Source organism: Ovis aries, chromosome X (genome assembly GCF_016772045.2).
Source record: "Ovis aries strain OAR_USU_Benz2616 breed Rambouillet chromosome X, ARS-UI_Ramb_v3.0, whole genome shotgun sequence".
In the NCBI taxonomy this organism is placed as follows: domain Eukaryota; kingdom Metazoa; phylum Chordata; class Mammalia; order Artiodactyla; family Bovidae; genus Ovis; species Ovis aries.
In genome coordinates, this window is record NC_056080.1 from 18652686 (window position 1) to 18678277 (window position 25592).

Below are 25592 nucleotides of genomic sequence, written 5' to 3' on the forward strand. Positions count from 1 at the left end.
ATGTGGACTGGTTAGCTTTAATTACACATCATAAGAACATCAGGATGTCTATATTAGGGATTTTTCTTGCTTTTAAGTTAGGCTAAAATATTGGCACATTATTATTAATTATTATAATTTTTTAATGATTATTACCCATTCCTATGGCTATTACTCAGAAACTATAATGTTTAAAAGAAACATGAAACTAAATGCAATAAAATCTTTTAAAATTTATCTAAGAAGTATTGGTTCAATTTCCATGACTTACTATATGTATCTACTAGACATATATGAATATATACAAGTAAATTTTATATACATTTGTATATCTGCATGCAATCAGGGAATGGGAGAATGAGGTAAAAGGATGAAGTAGGAGGATGTTCATAACTTACCATAATGCAACTTGACAATAAAAGGATGGTTAACTTCTACCAAGATATCACGCTCCATTTTTGTCCGAACACGGTCTCGAACTATAAAATATTGTACATATGGCTATACTGCAATAGCTTCCAGAGACAATCTTTGAAATAAAATCTCTTTGGTGACTACATTAAATAAAATTTTGCTTATATGTATAAAAGTATGAATTCACATAGAAATAAAATTATTATGTATAAATAAAACTATTCATTACTCTTAAACTTTCAACATTAACTAATTTTTTAACTAAATTGTATTACCAGAATACATTGGATATAAAAATATGAAATAGATTTAAATACCCCTCCCTACCAATCATATCAACTCAATTCAACAAACACTCATTAAGCATCTAAAGTATGTGGCAGACAAGGTGAAGGACAGATATACCCCAAAAGGTGTATTTTGAGGGAGGCAGGAGAGTAGAGATACTGAGAGGAGATACTATAGTGCAGCTAAAAGAGTAAAGATTTTTGGAATTAGAAAAATCTGGATACTGATCTGTGTAATCTAGAGCAAGTTACTTAAACTCTCTGTGCCTCTATTACCTTTCATCTATAAAATGGGGATAACACCACTGTATCTTTGGGGGCTGTGTGACCATTGTGAGATAAGGTTTGTATATCCCAGAGCCTGATATAAGAGATATTCAATTATAGCACCATGTATATGATAAAGTTATAGTACCATGAATATGATAAAGCAATAAAATGATGTATTACCACCAGGAATAAGTACAAGAATTCAGAAAAGAGAAAGATGAGTTTCACTTGCACAGGAAGGCTAGAGTGAAGAGGTGTTTAGGACTCTCTCAGTAGAATTTAGACGGGCAAGAAGGATTGGACACAGAGAAGAAAAGCCCAGGTATAGAGTGCCAGTGCAAGCAAGGACATGGAGGCATGCATGATGCACAAGAAGGAATCAAATCAGTGTTGAAACGGGTGCGGGGCGGGGGGGTTGGTGGGGGTGAGGCGAGGGGAAGGAAGGGGAATGTAGGGGAGGATGTGAAGTAGGGAGGATTCAGATTCCTGACAATTTGGAATGCCAGGATGAATTTACATTTGACTCTGTATGTGGGCAAAGATCTCTTTTACCAACAAAACATTTCCTGAGCAAACTCTGTGTGCCAGGCACTGTGAGATACAAATAAAATAATCTTCAAGAAGCTCATAATCTGGTGGGAATAAGACAGGTAAACTGATGATTAATCATCTGATAAGTACTCTGTTGGTAGCTGAATGGATTTAAGAGTTGAAAATGATCATTCATTAAAGTGTTTTTTTCTCTTGTGCAATAAGGACAAATCATACATAACTTTCTATTTTTCAGGCCAAAGAGCTGCATGGTTATGCCAAAGATTAAATAGAAAGAATGGGAGAGTCTTTTGGGGGCGCAGGGGTGGGAACAGAGAGTTGGTTTCCATGTCAATTAAAGGTGACTACTGATATTTAAAACTCAGATATAAGCCCTCTGGAAAAAATAAACAAAACTTAAAAAAAAATCCTACATTTGCCATTCTACCAGTTTTCTACCTCCAAATGGGAGATTTTGGTGCCAGTGACTGAAAATATGCAAAACTGGAAAAGGAATCAATTGCTTTGTTATCACTACAGCTTTTTTACCTGACTTGCTTTGTTGATATATCGAATTCAGTTATCAATCTCTGATTTTGTTATTTTGTCCTATCACTACTACTCTGGTGCCTCATGTCCAACAGGCCCTTTCTACTATTTGTGTGAATGAGGTTCATCACCTAGGTCTGCTGACAAGTCTGTTCTACTCTAGCCCAAAACTGCCCTTTTTCCATTACTACCCATACAATCTTGGATTATGTTCTGGTTACTTTAAAGCTAGATTCCAAATTTCTATCTCTTTCAGTAATTATACAAAGCTTATTATTTAAAAATCACTCCTCTGCTCAGTAAGCAGCAAAAATACCTATCATTATATTTACTGTATATCACTCTTCTATTATTCTACTGCTATAAAAAAATTACTTGGGAGTTAAGAGCTATAGTTTAGTGGCCATGCTAATAACTAGATGAGTTACCCTGGTAAAATCCTTTGTTCAGGGACTCTCTGCCTCCTTCTGTATAAAGTAAGAGGCTAGAACCAGGGTTTTCTTTCTATTATGATTATCTTGTCAGATAGTTTCCTTATAAGCAATATTGATGAGACCTTGTTTAGTTCAAAATGAACAGTAAGATTCACTCACTAAAGAATTCCTTCCTTTTGTTGGAGACAGGTCTGTACAATAGTTCCAATCTGGTTTCTTTTATGTATATAAAGACCTAGTGACAAATATAAATCATCCTACCATGAAGAATCTTGATTAGGATATTAGTGGTTCAGAAGAACCACTAATTTTATATTGGTTAAACTCTAAATCCTGAAATAGAAGTTGTTAATACTGACTCATGTTGGCAAAGCAACTACATTCATCTGGAATAATCTGTATTACATACTAGTTATTAGATTTTAAACTCGACTTGAACATGAGAACAAATAAGAAGAAATGCTGTTTGTGTGTCTAGAATTCCATATTAAACAAATGCTTTAAGCAATAGTTTACAAAACCTTTTAGGCCCACAGATTATTAGGACAAGAGTCCCTATAAACTCAACCTAACACTTTTGACTTCTTTTTGACCCCATTCATTGTATTAATAGAAACTTCAAAATGGAAAGAGACTTCTAATTAAAGATTAATGTTTTACTTTCTACTTTCTTTTAAAAATCCTAATGGAATTAGAATAATGGGAAAATTACACACAAACTCACAAGGACAAAAAAGAGAAGAAGCAGTAGCAGAAAGTGACTGAGTGATAACTCACACAGCAGATCAGAGAAAGCTAAAATCTAAGCTTAAGGAAAAGAAGCCAATGAGAATTCAGAAAATTCCTGCCACAAAATCCCTTCCAATCAGCTTTTTGGTACCTCACTCTTAAATGAGGAAAAGATAGCAAAGAATTCCTAAGAATTTAAGAAAAGACTCTAAATATGAAAAAGAGCTACCAAAAAAAAATATATATATATATAGATCCTGATTCAAACAAACTATAGAAAAAAAATGAATTCTAACAATAGGGACAACTGGAAATCTGAAGAGTCATCAGACATCTGTACAGTAAGTTTTTTTCAGATATAATCACAGAATTATATTATTTCTTTAAAGAGTCTTGATCTTCTTGAGATACACACCAAAACACTTATGCAAGAAATTATACAATGTCTGAAAATTGATTCAAATATCAAAACAGGAGAAGGGGAAGAACACAGATAGAAAAGATTGATCATAAGTTGAGAAATACTGAAGGGAAGAGAAGAGTATATGGGGGTTCTATATTTTTCTGTAGATGTTTGACACTCTCCATAATAAAAGGTTTTTAAAAATGAAATAATTAGAGAACAAAGAAAAATCTAGGAAGTTAAAAATAATAGTAAAAACAAAAAGTCATTAGAGGGTTGGAAGATAGTTGATAACATTTCCTAGAAAACAGGAAAAAAATAAAAATTAATCAACAAACCCAGAGGTTCAACATATCCAAAGAGTAGCAGTTGTAAAATGGAGAAGAAATGACAAAATACTTTCCCAGAACTGAAGAAATGAGTTTCTGGATTGAAAGAGACAACCCCATTTCTGGTACAATGAATTTTAAAAATCCACACTAAAGAAATACCATTATATGAATTTCAGAACACCAGGGATAAAGAGTAGATTGATTATAAAGACTTCCAAAGAGGAAAAGCAGCTTACACACAAAAGACCAGGAACCAGAATGGCAATAAATTTCATAACCGCAACACAGGAAACTGGAAGACAATAGAAACAATGTCTCCAAATTTCTGAGGGAAAATTATTTTTGATCTAGAATTTTTACATCTAGTCAAATTATAAATTAAGTGAGGGGATAGAATAAAGGCCTTGTCAGACATGTAAAGTTACAAAAAATTTACTGTCCAACCTTTCTGAAGTCCCTCCTAGAAGATGTATTCCACCAAAACTATAAAGCAAACTCAGAAAAAGGTAGATACAGAATTTAGGAAAGGAGATCTAATCAGCAAAGATGTGAAGGATATGTGACTTCAGTATACTATCTGGCTCTGCAAGGAACAGCTTTTATAAAGCATCATAGAAATATTACTAGGAGGACATGAAAAGGGAAATTTTGTATAGATGGTAGTATAAAAGAGCTAAATCCAAAACTTCCATGGTAGAAGTCAAAAGATTATGTCCCCTAATGAAAATGGGCAAAGAATTACAATATAAGAATACTGAATGTAGAGGTAAAAGGCATAAGTAGCAGCTAAAGAGATTAAAGTCATTGTCTCTGAGGGTCAAGAATTGGGATAGGGAGGAGGATAGGAAAAGCACTGACATTTTTACAAGACTCTATATGCAGATTACTTTGAGAAAAATAAAAATTAAACTTAAGAACACACCAGCAACCTACAATTCCAATATGTCAAGTATCTTCACTTTTCTATGGTCTCTTCTATAGCTTATATCTTTATACTTTAGGTAGACAAATTTGTTATAATGTTCACTTGCAAATTTTTATTACATTCATTTTTATACTCACATTTGAAATAGTTCATTTAAATAATATTCTATTAAGTGGTATACCATAATTTTCTAAATAGTTCTCTATTTTTCAATATTTATAAGATTTTAAATTCTTGATATTGTAAATACCGTTGCAATGAAAAAATTGCAAGTGCACAAAATCTTCCTTTGAGATTATTTCCTCAGGTTACTTTAGCAGCAATAATGGCTTACTATACTTAATGCAAAACAGCTTTCTAATTTATGTTGCCATCGTATGAAAAAACTCATTATTTTACATGCATTTATCAGAAAACTGAGACATCTTTCCAAATATGGTTTATTTTATCCCCTTATAGAAAATGTATTCTAAAACCCTGTAGGTGGAGGTTGTAATGTTATTTCTTAGGAACTCCTAACTCAATCATTCCTTTTACATTTATTAGTTGGAATTCTACTGTAAGAAAGAGCTTTCCATTGTTCTCCATGAATTATTTTATGGATTAACCCATGGATTCTTTATTCAGTGGGTTGTAATTGATCACTATCATTAATTACTGTAATGTTTAAACTGTTCTAGATTTGGCCAGTAGGAGTCTTTTAATAAATTCCTTATATATTATTATTTTGTAATATCTGAGGCAAATAATCTCCTGATTTCCTATTTATACTACTTTTCATTATATGAAGGGCCAAAAATTTTTGTATTGTCAATCTGCTTATAATTTGTGATTTGCTCAACATTTCTTTACAAGTTTCCTAGGATGTGTTAAATTGTAAAATTCAGTTAGATTGTTGTTTACTATGGTATATGGTTTAAGAGAAGACTAACTTTTTTCCAGGTTGTTCAGAAGTATTTCAAGCAAAATTTATAAAATCAATATTAAATTTTCATTTTCTGGACATATGCTTTGTCATACAGCACAGCAAATACTCAATATTTTTGTAACACATATATTAAACTTTAATATATAATACTTTTGTACTGTTTTGTCCCACTGGTTTATATACCTATATTATTCCCCCCCCAAAATACATTGAATTATTATTGCTTTAATAAGCTTTAAGCCTGATAAAGCTTGTTCCTTTCTTATTCTTTTTTAGAATACTCTTCGAGGCATATGTTTTCAAGTGAAATTCTGAATATTTCAAGGAAAATGCAACAGGAATCTTGAGGATATGGAGCTAACTAGATGACTAGAGGAATACTGAGAATCTTATTAATTAGCCTTCTCTAAAAGGAATTGGGCATGTTTTTCCTTTCCTAATATCTTTGAGGTTTCTCAGAGTTTCATTGTTTCCTTTACATATATTATACACAACACAAGTGCTGTTATATACATGATAAACTACTTCTGTTGCTTCTGTAAATGAACTCTCTTAAATAAGCTGGAGAAAACTCCTGAGAGTCCCCTGAACAGCAAGGAAGTCAAACAAGTCAATCTTAAAGGAAATCAACCCCGAATACTCATTGGAAGGACTGGTGCTGAAGCTGAAGCTCCAGTATTTTGGTCACCTGATGCAAACAGCCAACTCATTGGAAAAGTCCCTGATGCTGGGAAAGATTGAGGGCAGAAGGAGAAGAGGACGTCATATGAGATGGCTGGATGGCATCACCAATGCAACGGACATGAACTTGAGCAAACTTCGGGAGATGGTAAGTAACAGGGAGGCTGGCATGCTGCAGTCCATGGGGTCAGAAACAACTGGATGACCGAACAACAAATGCAGCTTTATAACATGGGATTCCTGAGTATGAAGTTATAAAAAATAGTGACACAGAGTAGGACACTAAGGATATAATTTTAATGCCCTGGTCCCTGCAAGAATCAACTAAGTAGTAGGCCAGGAAGTAGAGACTAGATAGGAAAGAAAATACATTCAGGAAGGAGCAAAAGAACAGAAGCAATGGATGGTGTTTATAGAAGAAGGTGAAATTTCTTGAAACGATGGCAAAATCCAGCCTAAGTTACTAATTGGCAAGAATAACATCAGAAATAGTAACTGATCATCACAAATATTCCTTCCAGAATATTTTAAAACCTTTAGAAAATACAGGTAAAGTTGAAGAGGAAAAAGAGATGTTAGGAATCAACACATAAAACAATTAGAGGTTATGTGGTAAAAAAACCAATACTACTTTTAAAAAGGAAGATTTAAGTATTTTGAAATCTAGGTACAATTTTTTTTCTAAGAGACTGTTTACCTACAAGAACCAAATCTGACATTAGATTTTTTTTTCTCAAAATCAGAGGCTTAGAATGAAAACTTATTTGCAGACCAGAAGTCAAAATGATAAAGTCCTTGGAATAAAAGCTATTGTGCATCATAAATAAATTAGTACATTTTAAAAATATTAAAATACTAATATGAACTGGTAAACATATCAAACCTAGTTTTAATATTCTAAACTTCTATTTGCCTAAAGCCCAAGGAAAATTTGCAATACTTCTTTCAAAACATGGCAACTCCCATTCTCACTAGTCATATGATTCCTAGTCTTGTCGGAAAAAATCCACTAAAACAAAGTCTACATTTAAAGACAGTAGCAGGAACAGATTCAGAATTTAAGTAACTGGCTGAGAAATCATATGAGATCAATTGAGATTTTTCAGTCTGTTCATACTACACGAACGCTACAAACTGCAGTAGCACTTACCTTTCAGTGTGGCCTTCTTCAGTACTTTCATGGCGTAAAGCTGTCTAGCATCAGAGCCTGAGATTTTTTTGACTAAGAAAACCTGTATTTAAATAAGAGAAAATAAGTTTTACAAAGTATCACAAACTATGCTATTGCTAAAATAAGACTCTTATTGTAATACAGCTTATTAGAAGGATTCTGATACATTAACTATTTTCCTTAAAATCTATCAATTATAAACACAATGAATTGTAAACAGTGGTTATAACTTTAGGTATCAATATAAGTGAACACATTTCTTACTGTTATTTGCCAATTCCCTGAAGGTCAAATAACATGTAAGACAAGGAAAAATCTTTAAAACTGTAGCAATCAAAGTCTAACATGTTTAAAGTATAATACAGGTGGTAACTACTCTGCTTTTAACAGAACAAAAATTCTGATTCCATAAAAATTGTTATACAGGAGTTCTTGTTAACCATAATCTTCTGCTGATTCAATTCTGTTGAATAGTCTTTTCTATATAAAAAAAAGTCACAATTTCTCATTTACTGGGCAGAGCAATTTATTTTTATTTTTAAAATGAAGTATACTTGATTTACAATGTGTTAGTTTCTGGTGTACAGCAAAGTGATTCCATTTATATATTCATTCTTTTTCATTATGGTTTACAACAGGATATTGGATATAGTTCCCTGTGCTATACAGTAGGACTTTGTTATTTATCTATTTTATATATAGTAGTTTCTATCTGCTAATCCCAAACTCCTAATCTATCCCTCCCTTATCCTCTTTCCCCTTTGGTAACTATAACTTTGTTTTCTATGGCTGTGAGTCTATTTCTGTTTTGTAAATAAGGTCATTTGTATCATGTTTTAGATTCCACATATACGTGATATCATAGGATATTTGTCTTTCTCTTTCTGACTTACTTCACTTAGTATGATCATCTCTAAGTCCATCCATGTTGCTGCAAATGGCATTTGTTTTATTCTTCTGTATGGCTAAATAATATTACATTGTATATACACACCATATCTTCTTTATCCATTCATCTACTGATGGACATTTAAGTTGCTTCCATGTCTTGGCTATGTAAATAATGCTGCTATGAACACTGGGGTACATGTATCTTTTCGAATCAGTTTTCTCTGGATGTATGTCCAGGAGTGAGATTGCTGGATCATATGGCAACTCTATTTTTCATTTTTTTAGGGAACATCCATAGTGGCTGTACCAGTTTACACTGCCACCAACAGTGTAGGAGGGTTACCTTTTTTCCCCACCCTGTCCAGCATTTACAATTTGTAGACTTTTTAATGACGGCCATTCTGACTGGTGTGAGGTGATATCTCACTGCAGTTTTGACTTGGGCAGAACAATTTGCAACACTTATACTGAAGAAGCCTACTCATAAATATTTAATGTAAGCTAAGTCAGAAACCTGCTGCCCCATCTTTTAAAAATCAAATATACACATATAACCTAAATATTAAGAATACAATTCCCAGGTATGTTACTGAGCTTCTTGATTTTCCAAATATTTCCAAAATTCAGTGTGAGATTTATGCAAAATGAATAAAGCCTGCTCTAAAAAACTCACGGTCATACTATAATATGGCTAATACAAAACTATCAATATACCCCTCTACTCATTTTGACCATGAGTTTCATGATCTTTTCCATCAAACTTTTAAACAGACTTGCTAAATGGACCTGAATTTCAACTTTTTTTCTTCTACCCATTCTTTACTAGCAGTGCTATTGAGCTGCCACAGATGCTAAGAAGAGACACAACTATAATCAAGGAATAATTCTAGGGTCAGATCTCAATTATCTGCATCAGCACACTAGACTATTAGCACAAAATCAAAAACTGATTCATTCAACCGATTCTGGTGCAAGGCAGAGTTCCTCACTTTGAGAAATTTTTTCAAAGACAATGGGCAATGACCTCACTGAAAAGTGCCACAATGTACACAGAAACCCTGATGCAGGATATGCTTCTCTGCCCTAATCTTTCCCCTTATCTCCCTTCACCATGGCCCCTGGTGAAACTTTCTTTTAGCCAGCTAGCAGTGAGCCAACTTGGGGAGAAAAAGTGTATTCTCAGTCAGGGTGGTTCCTAAGAAGGAATGATATTCAAATATTAAAGGCAGTCAGAGATCATGAGTATTTCTTAACTGAAACAAATTCTAATTAGGTAGGGATAGTGAGGATTTGATATTTATTATTCATTCTTAAGAGTGCCTAATCAAGTTTCTTTGGGCCATTCTACAAGAATTATTGTCTTCATGGGTTGCAAGATTTCTTCACCCTTTTTTTTTTCTTCACCCTTCTTTGAAAGCACCCTTTTTGATACCCTTTCAGCACATCTTAGTTTTTGCAAAGGACTTTCACAAGGATTTGTAACTCATTATTCATGATAATTTTGGGAAGCAGGCCTACTAAGCAATGTCTATTTTATAGCTGCCCAAGCTAGGGCTTTGAGAGGTGAAACAGTTCACTTAGAGTCACAGTGGTGACATCAGGATAAGAATTGGGCCAGCTACCCAGTTCCAGTGAAAAAAGTTGGCTTAAAGCTCAACATTCAGAAAACTAAGATCATGGCATCTGGTCCCAGCACTTCATGGGAAATAGATGGGGAAACAGTGGAAACAGTGTCAGACTTTATTTTGGGGGGCTCCAAAATCACTGCAGATGGTGACTGCAGCCATGAAATTAAAAGACGCTTACTTCTTGGAAGGAAAGTTATGACCAACCTAGACAGTATATTCAAAAGCAGAGACATTACTTTGCCAACAAAGGTCCATCTAGTCAAGGCTATGGTTTTTCCAGTGGTCATGTATGAATGTGAGAGTTGGACTGTGAAGAAAGCTGAGCACTGAAGAACTGATGCTTTTGAACTGCGGTGTTGGAGAAGACTCTCGAGAGTCCCTTGGACTGCAAGGAGATCCAACCAGTCCATTCTAAAGGAGATCAGTCCTGGGTGTTCTTTGGAAGGACTGATGCTAAAGCTGAAACTCCAATACTTTGGCCACCTCATGCAAAGAGTTGACTCACTGGAAAAGACTCTGATGCTGGGAGGGATTGGGAGCAGGAGGAGAGGGGGATGCCAGAGGATGAGATGGCTGGATGGCATCACGGAGTCAATGGACATGAGTTTGAGTAAACTCCGGGAGTTGGTGATGGACAGGGAAGCCTGGTGTGCTGCGATTCATGGAGTCGCAAAGAGTCGGACACGACTAAGCACTGAACTGAACTGAACTGAACCCAGTTCTGTGCTTCTGCTCAGGGCCCTCTTATTCCACTGCCTCTGGCAGGTCACCAGTCAAGCATAGCAGGAGCAGCAGCAGTCCCAGATGCCATTGGATCTTCTCCCACCAGCATTTCTGACCTTTCTAACTCCCCCATGAAGCTATTCTAGGCTGTGACAGGTCATTTCTATTTCCTTGGCTTAGATTGGCTTTTGAGGATGAGTAAGAAAGGAGACGCCCTATTTTTAATGTTTGCTATTTTTAGTAAGGTATTTAAGTTACTCTTAAAGATGCATGCTAACTCCTGGAAACTTTAATATTATGTTCCCTGAAAATATAATATGCTGAAGTAAGTCCATCTATTTTGGTTTATCCATAATAAATTACATGATAATACAATCCCATGATTTAATTCTCACTACTACCTTATGAGGGTAGGACATTATTTACTCATTAATTCTTTCCAGAACTATATGCTAGGTACCGTGCTACAGGATCAATGCTGAGACATGGTACAAGGCATGCATGGCCCCTACACTCACAGAACATAGTCTAGTGTGGGAGATAGCCAATAAATGAATAACTACTCAAACAAAAGACTGCAATTGTGGTGAGTGCTGTGAAGATGAGGTATGTAATATTCTGCAAGGGTAAAAGAGACAAATATGACCTAGCCAGGACAGCTGGGAAGACTTCTTTGAGCTCATAAGCATGACAGGAGCTAACCAGAGAAGAGGTCGGGGTGGGACACAGTGTTTCAGGCAGAGGGAACAGCATGTGCAAAAGGCTTTCACTTACAGACTGAAAAGGAGGCCCATGTGGCCAGAACACAGGTAGCGAAAAGTATATAAAGTGATGTTGATAAGGTAGCTAGGGGGCCGACTCAGGGGCTCCTCTACCATCTTAAAGAATTCATCTTTCTCCTGAAAGCAAAGGGAAGCTACCAAAGGGTTAAGGGGACGGAGTACAAGACTAGCTCCTCTTGGCTGCCTTGTAAATAATGGCTTGAGGCAAGAATAAGGCAGCCTTCTTCATTAGGTCAGGGAGAAATGGTGGTGGCATAGACTGAAGAAGTGGCAAGGAAAAAGAGAAAATAGGCGTGATTTGAGAAATCTTTACTAGATCAACAAAGCTTGTGGACAAATCATATTGGTAGAGGTGAGGGGAGAGGAAAGGGTGGGGACTAGAAGGATATGTTAAGAATGGATGCCATTCATAGTGATGGAGAGAAATGAAACAGGAGAGGTTTTGGGGTTAGGGGAAAATCATGAGTTTGGTCTTATACATGTTGAGTTTAAACTGACTTTAAAGCATGCAGAAAGGAAAAAAAAACAAGTAGCTATACATAGAGTTCAAAGCTTGGAGGTACAATCTACACTGAAGGTGCAAGTCTCTTAGGTCAGCTGTATAAGGGTTTTATTAAGATAGTGGACATAGAGTAATTAGGAGCGGATAGAGAGTGAGGAGAAGGGAGCCTAGAATGGAACATTGAGAACTTTAATACCTGATGACTGCCTAGAAGAGGGAAGTGGTGCTCTGAGAGGTTCAGTAACTTGCTCAAGCACAAACAGCAAGTATGTAGGAAAAAAAGAAAGAATCTACCTCTGGCTGACCTACAGCGCAAACTTGCAACCATTATCTTCTTTTGGCTACTTAATCTGTATTTGGATTGAAAATATCATTTTGGGTTTGAAAGAAGTTAACAGCTGTAACAGATTACCTATGTTAGCCAAGAATTGCTAAATAGTCCCATTAAAATACACAAGAGAGAAAAACTGGTGTTGTTTTGAAACTTGCAAAACATGTTATCTTCAAATGCTTCCTCAGTGAGGTGGCAAAGAAGCATTGCATGGTGAAAGTTGAATGCACTCTCAGAAAGTTCCTCTTGCTGAGAAATGTACTAGATAGACAGGTCAAGTAGTAATGATTATAAAGCTGTATTTCCCAAAATGGAGTATAGGAAGTGCTCCTGAGGTATGCAACAGGGGGAAAAGTGATAAAGATGTTGCAATTTCAGCTAGTGGATTTGGGAAATATTTTTACATATTAAAACAGACACAGATATCACTGATTAGAATGCAACCTTTGCATTCATTTTAAAGACAAGCTACAAGTCCCCCAATTTCATATCTGTAGTGCTAACCCCCCACCCTATTCCCTTGGAAGTACCTATTCACTTTCTGCTGGAATTAGGGATACTCCAGAGGAAAGACTGATATGCAGTGTTAGAATATAACACAGGATCACCTTCCAATTCTACATGAAGCCTCAAAAAGAGACCAGTGTATCATGGGAACATTTTGTGATTGTTTCATCATTTGAGAAGTGCAATTAGAGAGGTTGCTGACAAAGGTCGGTTTAGTCAAAGCTATGATTTTTCCAGTAGTCATGGATGGATGTGACAGTTGGACTATTAAGAAAGCTGAGTGCTGAAGAATTGATGCTTTTGAACTGTGATGTTGGAGAAGACTCTGGAGAGTCCCTTGGACTGCAAGCTCAAATCAGTCAATCCTAAAGGAAATCAGTCCTGAATATTCACCGGAATGACTGATGCTGAAGCTGAAGCTTCAATACTTTGGCCACCTGATGTGAAGAACTGTCTCATCTGAAAAGATCCTGATGCTGGGAAAGATTGAAGGCAGAAGGAAGAGGGGACAACAGAGGATGAGATGGTTGGATGGCAACACTGACTCAATGGACATGAGTTTGAGTAAACTCCGGGACTTGGTGATAGACAGGGAAGCCTGGTGTGCTGCAGTCCATGGGGTTGCAGTCGGACACAAGTAAGCAACTGAACTGAACTGAATGCCGTGAAGATAAAATGAACTGAATACTGGCAGTTTATGAAAGTTTCCAATGTACTCTTGAATGGTTTTATTCACTTTCTCACACTTATTGACAGTGAGAATTGTAAAATCACAGAGTACCGCTTTGTAGGGAGATCAGTAGTATTTCAATAAAATATTTTTGTTCCCCATTTGTATGAAATATACATTAATTTCAAAAAACAACTTTTTAAAAAGTACATATTCATGACTTACCTTTCCAAATGATCCCTGCCCTAATACTTTTAAAAGTTCAAATTGGGAAGGATCTGCCTTTTCATGTCCTTCCTTTACATGATGTGTGATTGCAATTTCTTTGATACTGCCTTCTTCCTGTTGATGCAAATATAAGGGGATAAAACAGAGTTAGAGCTACTTCCTCTGGCTATAAGTCAAGCAATGTAAATTTAGTGTATCATATTAGAAATCCTCAAGTTAACATATATAAACTGCCTTTACTGACCCATCAAGTAAAAAGAGAACACATGTCAAGCAAATATACTTTAAGTTAAATGTCAGAGACAGAATAATACCAGCCAACCACACAGGCCAGTTAAACCTCTACATAACATTAGCACTGAATATTTTCAAGTCTTCATGCTTCCTAATGGAAATAATCAGAATAATTAGTTTCATTGGCTGAGGGCATAGGGTGTAAAGAAGTCTGAAAACAGATCAGACTAATCTGCTATGCTCTGATATGTGGCTGTATCGGGTAGAAGCAATACTATACACAAAAAAACCTGATTACTGGGGAGAGGGGTTTGAAACATATTCCAAAGTAAATGTGGAAATTTCTACCCTCAGCAAGGCCAGCTGAATTAGCATGGTGAAATTTATTGTGTTTGAAATATCTAAGTTACTTCCTGTTTCTAGGACAACCTGAGATCTGAGAGGGGAGAAAAGGGATAACTCTAAAACACAACATCAAAAAAGATTTAACATTTGGATGGAGGATTAGACAGGAAAAAAAAAAAAAAAAAAGGTCTTTCCAGCATGATGGAACAGTAGATCTTAGAGTTAAGAAAAGGATACTTAAAGATGGTGGTTGTTTTACTATATTTGAGAGAAGGTGTCAGAAAAGAAAGGCTGAACATACATATAAATATACATATAATTTCAATTATTTATTTACCCTGAGATCAGAAGATTAAGTACACCTTATTTAATCAAGACACATAAAAATCAGCCCAAAACTACAATAAAACAAAACCCAACAAAACAAGAGACATAAGCTTGTCACAGACTATTATCATACTCTGTATATTTTAGCACTTTTTTCCTTGGGTTAAGTGGGATGTAATTTATTAGTCTGCAACATTTTTTCATATTATATTTCATAGAAAATACCAACTACAATTACCTGTCACAAATAAAAACGCAACACAGGCAGGGAAGAATTACTGATTATAAGCGTTCTGCATTTTGTCACAGGCATTCAGGATCAAGCCTCATTCCACAGTGTGAGCTACAATCAGGCCACGGGTCTCACAATAAACAGCAGTTACTATTCAAGAAAGATTTCATTTTTGATGACTACCCTTCCTTTCCTTTGAAGAACCACACTAAGCACCTACTATGTATTAAGCACAGTACTGGGAATACCTTTCATTCTATTTCCAGTAATACTGTCTAGATGTAATCCATCATTACCTTTCCTGTAGGAAACTGAAACTAGCTTGGTCACTCATCATGCCACTTTTTGCCACTGCCACTCCAATTCATCCTCCTGATAAATTCATTTTCTGAAAGTAGATGCTCCAGTTACTTGACCAACTGCTCAAAAACTTCTCCAAGTTTTCCCAAATTACAAGCACTGCTTCACCTTGGCACTGGAGGTCGTCTGCAACATGGTCTCAACTGCCTTTTCTGGCATTATTTCCCAACATTCCCTTATACAGTCTTTTGTCAAGCTGGGTTATTTCCTGTTTCCTAAATTTTTTGTCTTTAAAATCTAAGTAATACTTACACATGGGTAACAAATCAAATAGTGGCAGAATAGTTTAAGATGAAAAGCAAGTCTCTTCTCACCGCCATACCTAAGCTTTTAAAAAAAATCTAATTCTTTCTGCACTAACTTTGATAATTTTTTAGTTTATTAACTTTACGACAATGGCTACTGATTTAAAAATATGATGAAGGACTTACTTATATGCCACTTCCATCCATCATCTTCTTCCCTACTATCTGATAATTATTTTCACAAAACCCTCTCGTTTTTTTGGTAAGTTTTAGACAGGATCCTAACTCTTCACTTTGTAAGAGGGTAATAGTGCCCATACATTCTTTTCCTCAAATTACTCCCCACCTGCTGATAGCTTCTTTGTATTAATATTTAAGGCTGTATTAATATTTAATATTAAGAAAATTAACATCCTCTCTTGTAACCACTACCAAATTCTTCTTGCTCTCCCCAAAGCCTGATTCTAAAAGCTGAACGCCTATACAAGCAGCAGCATTTTCATGACAATACATTGTTCAAACGAAGGCTAGGAGGTTTATTAAATTTCCTCTCATACGGTCCCTATCAGTGAGTTCTGGGACAATCCAAGGGGACTTGAAATCTTAGCTTTTATTCATACTTTCTATTCTTCTGAGAGCCTTTCTTACCCTCCCTCAGGAAGGGTTGTTCTCTAGACCTTCCTGCATAGGTATTATCTTGGATGTATCTTCAGTGCTTTCCTGGTTTAATTTACTATTTTCAGTTTCCCACGTTTCTCTCTTTCTTAGATCACTCCCTTCTAACTTCCTAAGAAAAGTGATGTGGAAGAAAACTTTCTGGATCTCGCACATCTGAAAATGTCTTTATTTTGTCTTCACATTTGTATAATTTGGTTTCCTACCAAATTTTAGAATAAAAACAACCTTGCCCAAGAATGTTGGCGCCATTCGTCCACTGCCTTCTAGCAGTCAGCGCTGCTGCTGATGCTAGTCTGATACACACTTTTTAGTACGTGACCTGGTTTTTCTTTCTGGAAGTTTTAAGAATTTTCTCTGCTTTTGTATTTCTGAAATTCCACGCTAAGTGAGATAAAAATGGTCTCCTCTCCTTCAGAATGCTAGATGCTTGGTGAACCTTTATAATCTAAAGACTTGAATTTTGTAACTCTGGCGGAATTCTAACATTTCTTTGATAAATTCCTTCCAACTACTCTTCAGGGTTTCTCTTTTTACAGCAACTCTATCAGTTGGACATTGTATGTCTGGAATTTAATTCTCATCTTTTTTTCTCTTGGTTTCTGTCTCTTTTCTGAGAGACATCCTTGACTTTATTTTCCCACCTTCATACCAAAGTTTCTATTATGGTAAATCTTGTTTTAAAATAAATCTTCAAATCCTTCTTTTCTCAGCTTCTTTTTTTAAACAGCACTTTCCTCCACTCCCCTACCACAACCTCCCCAAAATGGATGCAATCATTTTGAGGATATTAGACTTTTAAAAATCTTTTTCTAAATTGGGAGTGCAGAGAATATAAAAATCATCCTTGGGGGTAGAGAGAAAAGATCAATGTCTATGGCTCAAGTCCCAAAACCTTGCGACTGTTCTATTCCCAACACATTTTTCTGTTCCTTCCCAGTTGAAATTTTTACTAATCATATCAGTAAACCATTTTCTATCTACTTTTATGTATAAGTGAAGTCACAGTAGCATAATAGGCATGATATCCTTGGTTAGTATCTTGATTCCCAAATTGTGCTTTATGTTAGAGTCTTTCCAAGCTATCGGACCATGAATACTTCAGAAATGAGCTTGAGGTTCAATTAGGACATTATACTAATGCTTGGGCAATCTTGGATAATAGATAGGAAAGCAACAGCATGCTCTTCCAGCTCATATTTGGAATCCAATGAGATGCAGGGAAGAATATCAAATTTCTGAAGACATTGATAACCAAGGACAGACTGACATTCACATGTGACAAACCTATCTTTATGTCACTAAATCAACTGTTATTGAAATGAATCTGTCATATGAAAACACAGAATTACAGCCTGATAGTTTGTAAAATTGTGTTTTTGCCTGTAAGTATACAGTGAAGCAACTATAATTTTATGGGAAAAGAATTTTGTCAATGAGGTAGAGTAGAACTGTACATTATAACCATTATAATTTTTCTGTGAGGCTCACATTTTTACATTTTCTAGCACAACTGCACTTTAACTGATATATGGATACCTGCCCATTCATTGGAGAAGGCAATGGCACCCCACTCCAGTACTCTTGCCTGGAAAATCCCATGGAGGGAGGAGCCTGGTGGGCTGCAGTCCATGGGGTCGCTAAGAGTCAGACACGACTGAGCGACTTCACTTTCACTTTTCACTTTTATGAATTGGAGAAGGAAATGGCAACCCACTCCAGTGTTCTTGCCTGGAGAATCCCAGGGATGGGGGAGCCTGGTGGGCTGCCGCCTATGGGGTCGCACAGAGTCGGACACGACTGAAGCGACTTAGCAGCAGCAGCAGCCCATTCATTATCACAAAAACTTAGCTTGAGTATTTAAAGAAGTTGTAACAAATTTCATATTTTTATTTTTACAAAGTCCACATTTATTTGATAAAGGTGTACTTGTAGGTAAAATTGTGAGGCTGGCAGCTGGTCTACATCACAATCCTGTATCCTTCATCTACATTCCCTGCACTTTCAGACACTTGGCACTCCAGTCTAGGTGTTCAATACTCTCAACTTATGAATGGGAGTTAATTCGTTCATCCATTTAAACATTTATTTATTGAGCACCTAATACATGACAGGCACTCTTCTAATTGTCTGAGACATATGATAAATGAAACAGAACAAAATCTTTGCTATTTTGGGAGAGACCTAATAATAATAAGTAGTAGTAGTATTACTACTAGTAATAGTAGTTATAGTAAGCTCATCTTAGAACATGATACATACTGTGGAAAAAAGATATTAAGTTGGATAAGAGGGATCAGAAGTGCATGGATGGAAAGAAGGCCTTGCAATCTGAAATAAAAACACCAGGGCAGGCTTTACTGAAAAGACACTATTTCCTAAAGGAGTTAAGGGAGTCAACCACCTGGGGGAAGAACATCCAGGCAAATGGACAAACCAGTGCGAAGGCCAGTGTAGTGCACACAGGGAAACTAGTGTTTGCATCAGGGAATGAGAAGGAGAGGAAGAAAAGGAAAGGTTCAAGAGGGGACTAAAACTCAGGCAGCTCTTGTACTTTTCCTTCGTGACTGCCTGGTCCTGATGGAAGTGTTTCTCATCTATGACATATTCTCTTAGGGTCCTTCCTTTTTGTTAGAAGGCAATTCAGATTATGGGCCCAGTATGGTGCTAGGTATTAGCAATACTAAGATACAGAAAAGTAACTGCTCTTCAGGAATTTACCCAGGGTTTCAAAGATGTACTACTGGGTAAACACTTGTTGAGTATGACCCTGATAGATAAAACAAAGTCCGTTCAGTTAAAAAAATTCTGTAATTTTTGGAATTTGTAAAGAGTATCATTTTAGACATCACAGAAAAATGGCAGAAGAAAATTCATGGACAGATGGATCTTTTGGTGCTCCTCCTGTCACAGAGAAAGGTCACCTTGTTTGTCCCAGGACCAAGAAAAGGTCCATAGGTTTTGTCTTAAATGGTCTTTGAGGTCTTTCCCTTAATAGAGAAAAATTAACTCAATGCTTCCTTTCCAAGTTGAAAGGGAAAAAATAGAATTTTGTTCTTAAAATATTTTTTAAAAGGATTAAAGGAACTGAAATTGATGCTGCCTACCTGAGTTATAGAAAACATAATGTTTTAGCATCCAAACATCAAAAAACCAAACTGGGTGACATTAACTGATTTTGAAGAGTGATTCAACATTTGGCATTATGCCCTGCCTTGTATACATAATTTCCTTTTTCCTCCCCTCCCTTGAGTCAGGAAGTGTGTTCTTAAGGCATTTGTATTTTTAAAATTGTTTTTAATGTCAGAAAACACTGTTGAAGCTGGAAATAAAACATTTAAATATTCCTTAGTAAAAGCCAATAAATAAGTATTTTCTACTCATGGATATGTAATCATTTTGTGGCCTAACATAAAAAAAAAAAAACTCTGACAAATGAAATTATAAGATTATATTTACCTCTTAAATATAATCCAAAATTAAATACTGCTCTCTATATAGATACTTATAGTTCCATAATACACATTTTTTAATTTTAAAAAGATATGTTAATTTTTTGGCTGTGACACATAATTAGGCTGGTTATTCAAGTTGTGGTGAGAAACTACATTTTAATTTATTCTAGATTACAATTTGACCAAATCCAATTTACTTGATTTGCTAATGAATGATAAATATGCTCAACATTTCTCACTTAATCAAATTCTTTAAGAGAGTATTCCAACCAGTTTCTTGAATCTATGCCTGAAAAAAGAGCACTGATAGTTTCCCAGACTAATATTCTCAATAACTGCTGCAAAGAGCACTAAGTTTTCTCCCAGTCGGGAATCCTGATCAACAAATTTAATTCTCTTTAAAGAGCAGCAGGATATCACAGTTCTCATGGGAAAATATCAAATTGACTTGGGCATGCTTTTTAGATTAAATACAATGCAAATTATCATTTTAACAAACACATTTTAACAAAGTTATACTCTGAAAACTGTTCCTACTCTAAGATAAAATTACCTGCTTAAAATATAATTGATTAAAAACTTCAAATTTTTAAAAGACCTAATTTCAACAAAACTCTGCTTTTAAGTTCTTGACTGTTTAAAATAAGACATTCTCCTACAATGTTGCTTTCATTATTATTACATGGTAATCTCCTAAATATTAGTACATTTCCAATTTTGTTCAGGCCTAGTTTAATACTGAGAGTTACAATACAAAATTATACACACTAACAAGATAAAAATTACTTTAGCACTAAAAAGCCAATGTAAAATAACTTTAGAAAATACACAGAGTTGAAATATATAATATAAACAGCTGGTTTAAGTAAACAGAAATAGCATCCTTTAAATGTTCCTTAAGAACTGGTTTTGAATTCTGAAAAGCTACTTAAAAGAATATATAAAGTAAAATAATTGTTTAATTAGTGTAATTATACTTAGCTCCAACCGAAACATTTTGGTCTTTAAAGAAGTTAAACAAAGCTTACCTGTATAGAGCGAACACGAAAAGACAGAAATTTAAACATGGCTACGAAACCATGATGGTGATAAAAGAATTTCTGACGGTAAAACTTAAGTTAGAAAGGGAAGGCCAAGCCCCTGCAAAGTTTTCCCCTACCAGCTGTTCCGGCAATTAGAAAATTTCCTGTCAGGCGGGTCCCGAAATGCTAGAGAAAGAGGCCTGACAATTTTCCTGTGGTAAAAGAAAGGAGAACCGTAATGGCGAGGGCAGTAATGTAGCTGATAGGTAGGGAGGCCAGAGCAGGAAACCAAAACAGATTTGCTGATAGCAAAATCCTGTTGAAATGTTCATACGCCTGGTTCCCAGAAATCTGGACGATTTTCACAACCAGTAAAATGAACGTTCTTTTATTTCAGAATCCTGAGATAGGTTGGTATTTCTTAACTATATGACACTTTAAAAGCAACGGAAACTAGTCAGCACTGCTAAAATAATAAGTCATCGATTCACATGTGAAATTTTACCCTGTGTATTGTTTATACACGCACTCCAAAAGACAGTTTCAAGACTACTTCAAGGTTACATGAGGACATGTAATGGGTGTTCCCCGTCAACGAGGAAGAGTTTCTGAACTATGGGAAGAAAATGACCACATGTAAGGAACTTTTTGATTGTGATATAAGGACAGATTCTTCCTATCTTAAATGAAAGTAAATTACATTTAAATTCTTATTGGTTTCTAAACATCAATTATCAACCAGGTTAAAGACTTCAAGGCCCACAGTTAAAATTCACTTTCCTAGCTGATAAAATCTAAATTAAAAAAAAAAGTCCACTCCCTGGGTTATTAGTGAGCAAAAGGAACATTTACTGAAGTAAATCTGGAAAAGAAGGAAGGGTGAAACTACCATACAATCCCCTACTCCATTTCATCCTCTAATAGCTTCCAGAAGTTCTTCTAAGGTATTTTTGCTTTGAGAAATATTTTTTAAAGTATGCCAATATTCAGACATGATCACTAAGACAGTGTCATTTAAACAAAACCAAACGACAGAAGCATCAAGATCTGTGGGAAAATATTTAACGTACACAATTTATGTGGAACCAATAAAAACCTCAAATGTTAATCTACATGACCTGTACCAATATCATAAAAATCATCGAATTTTCAAGAACTGAAGAACATCTAGAAATCAGCAGGTTTGCTCCAAGCATGAAGGAACTACGGTGAAGGCAGGCACATACTTGATGACAGAGCTACCTACCACGAGAGCTCGGTGCTGCCGTCCTGTATTGAGCAAATATTAGGGGGCCTATTAGGTGTTACAGACACCATGTGAAAGGCCACAGCTCCTTCTGCTAGATCAAATTTTTATGGCCGTGTACAGTTGAAGATTTTTTTTTAAAGTTACTCGATTTGAAAAATTATTCTATGTAACCAAACATATTAGAATCACCTGGGACTCAAATAGTCAAGATAAAATTTTCAACTCTGCCTGGGAAACTGCATATCTCTTGATTAAAAATGCATATCTTAGTTTTTCAGCAAGGAAAGCACTGAAAAAGTTTTCCATCAGAACATAAGCCCTCCCATTTCCCAAAATCAATTACCAAAGGCTGCTTACAATACTGCAAAAGGGCAGCAAGGCCAGGACAATCACCCAGCACTGAACCAGTCTCTCAACATGAGGTGCTTCTTAAGACTGCCAAGAAGAGGCAAACATCACGGTTATTCTACAACCAACTAAGGTTATTCTACAACCAACTAAGGTGCACAAACGAAACAGGAGTGTCCCCATACAGAGCAGTCACCAACTGTACTCTTGTAATATTTAAGAACAAGAGCAACCAAATAACCTTTTTTGAATTTAAAGGGTTGGTCTAAATTGGCTTTAATGACTAGTGATGCTCAGGTTAACAATTCACATTTTACTGCGAGATATGCTTTTTAATATTACCCCTAAAATATAAAGCAGTATTTCAGACACCAAAATCTGAACTAAGTCTTCCTCAGTTGAAATGATACCATAATTAAAACAGCATGGTACTGCTGTATAAAAGATAAGCATAGCGACAGAAAAGAATGGGATGCTTTACCTCTGAGGGAGATGTGATGGTATTTGGCTACCTGTTCAGAAAATGCAAGCATAAAGGAAAACATTGATATAGATTTGGTTATAAAATTTAAAAACTCCTTTACATCAAAAGGCACCATAAACAAAGTTAGAAGAGTAGCTCAATATATATCACTAAACAGTTGCTTTACTTGGGTGTTAGTTATCTCCTAATCAGAACAAAAGCTCTTTAACTCCTTCAGGACATTGTTTATGGCATTTATTAGTGTTTAAGCATATCCCATTGTCCCTACCAGATTAATCTTTGGAACAGGCACCATACTTGCTTGTATCCTTATAGCAAACACCACATAGGACAAACTCAAATAACGTCTGCCCAATTAAGTATCATATACTGAAGCCTGAAATGGACACTACTTGTGTGGTTGTACCCATGAAACTAGATACTACTGTTAATATTCTCCTGCCTCTAACTTTTAACTATCTTTAAATTTATCTTTTAAAATTTTCAGCTAGTTTTTTCATTTTTGTGTCTTATTGGTTTTATCATTCACCTTACTATTTAAGTAACTTTCATTATAAAAATTATGCATGTCCAGAATAGAAAACTTAAATAATAAAGATACACAAAAAAGAGAAAAACAAAAGAGGGAAAATATTCACTATTTCAATGCTCTCTAGTTTTTTTCTGAATATATACACGTACACATTTGAACCATACTACAGAATATTATTTTTTTTTTTCTGTAGAGGGTCAGAAAATATGGCTTTCCAAGTCATACTGATGTCAACACCGCCACTGCAGGAGGAAGAATGGGTGAGGTTGTGTTCCAATAAAACTTCATTAACAAAAATAGGGGGCAGGTCTCAGGTATAGTTTGCTGACTCTTGTTTTCTATTATTAAATCAGCCTCAATGTGTCATTAATGACTGCGGAGGATTCTACTATATAAATTCCCTGGGGTGATGAGTATTTGATCTATATCACTGGAATGTCTCCATGTTTTGTGTACATTCACGGTTTATCAGAAATAATTTCTAGAAATGGCACTGTATTTCTAGAGGTAGTGCATGCGAAGCCGCTTCAGTCATGTCTGAATCTTTGCAACCCTATGGACTGAAGTCCACCAGGCTCCTCTGTCCATGGGATTCTCCAGGCAAGAATACTAGAGTGGGTTGCCATTTCCTCCTCCAGGGGATCTTCCCGACCCAGGGACAGAACCTGGGGATCCCGTGCTGTGGGCAGATTCTTTATTGATTGAGCCACCAGGGATGGCACCTTCTAAAGGAGTATACAGCATTTTAAATTTTCTTGATCCTAACTTATTTGGCAAGTTGTCCTCCAGGAAGAACCTAAATAATAATGAGAGAACCATATCAAGACCTCACTCAGGCAAGGGTAAACTACAGCCAAGCAGGGCCAGTCAAGGGCTAAATCTGGTCATGCCCATCACTATTTACCTAACAGCTCCTGCTGGTTTTGCCCTACATAATGGCTACCACTGACGTGAGCGGTTGTCACAAAGCCTACATGGCTCACAAAGCCTAAAATACTCACTACCCAGCCCTTTATAGACAGTTTGCTGACTCATGGTCTTGAGTCTTCCAACAGAATGAGCAGCAAATGCAAAAGCCCTGAGATTAGGAAATCAGCTTAATGAACTCAAAACACAAAGGAAAGATCTTGGTGGCTAGCAAGGAAAGAGAAGGAAATGGGGAGGTATGTTTGGGCCATATCAAGCAGGGTTTTACAGACTATCAAGAAGTTTGGATTTGATTTCCAGTGTAATGGGAAGCTAAACTGCCTCATTTTAGGCAGCAGCATCAATACTGATTCCCAAAATCTGTAAGCCCTTTTTGGCTTTTTCCTTTCTAATCTAATTTCCTTCCCTTCATATTTAATCCATCAATAAATTCTACATATTTTATCTCTGAAATATACCTCAAATCAGTCTATTTCTATTTCCTCTGACACTGTCAGTACAAGCCATTATCATCTAGCACCATCTAACTGATTTTCCTTTTTACAAATTTCTCCTTTTCTTCACAGCAGCCAGAATAATTTAAAAACGGAAATCAGGCTGGGTTGTACCCCTATCTCACATGCTTCAATGGCTTCGAATTCCAGACTAAAACTCAAATTTCTCATAGTCTATGGAGCATAAAGCAAACACTAATAAATGCTACCTTGATCCTAACCTGGGAATATACTCAGAAAATCATTCAAATACGGTTATCAATATTTGGGTTTAGACTATTTTAATCATGTTAATATGAGATGATTTCCTCTTTACTAAAAGAATAATGAATATTCAATTTTGTAAAATGTCTTTTTATTATCTATTAATACAATAAACTTAGTTTTTCTCCTTTGACTCACTGATTTGATAACTTAGATCAACAGATATCCTAATATGCTTGCATTTCTGGGAAAATTCCATTGCTTTACTATAAATCTGTATTTGATTTGTAAATTTTAGAAGGACTTTTGCATCTGTATTCATAAATTAAATTGGCACAATTTCCTTTTCTGTGTTCTTTCATTTTCAGGGCTATGCTAACTTTATAAAACAGGCTAGAAGGTGATACAAATTTTTCGTATGTTTTAGGACAATGGCAGTACATATTAGGAGAAGGCAATGGCACTCCACTCCAGTACTCTTGCCTGGAAAATCCCATGGCGGGAGGAGCCTGGTAGGCTGCAGTCCATGAGGTTGTTAAGAGTCAGACATGACTGAGCGACTTC

At 35.8% G+C, this 25592-nt stretch overlaps 1 protein-coding gene across 22 annotated transcripts in view; it reads right to left on the reverse strand.

The window, feature by feature from the left end:
- The window catches only part of RPS6KA3 (ribosomal protein S6 kinase A3), a 147239-nt gene that overhangs the window by 35425 nt on the left and 86222 nt on the right, over nucleotides 1-25592 (reverse strand). For 18 of the 22 annotated variants that reach the window (XM_042241830.1, XM_042241836.1, XM_060407733.1 and 15 more), the window contains 3 exons: nucleotides 13893-14009; nucleotides 7613-7694; nucleotides 378-458 (listed from right to left, as the gene is read on the reverse strand). In XM_042241830.1, the coding sequence (XP_042097764.1) occupies nucleotides 378-458; nucleotides 7613-7694; nucleotides 13893-14009 (280 nt within the window). Of the gene's footprint in view, nucleotides 1-377; nucleotides 459-7612; nucleotides 7695-13892; nucleotides 14010-20796; nucleotides 20859-22868; nucleotides 22900-25592 lie in introns of those variants that run through there. The other 4 variants (XM_042241844.1, XM_042241845.2, XM_042241843.2 and 1 more) reach the window with 2 other exon arrangements.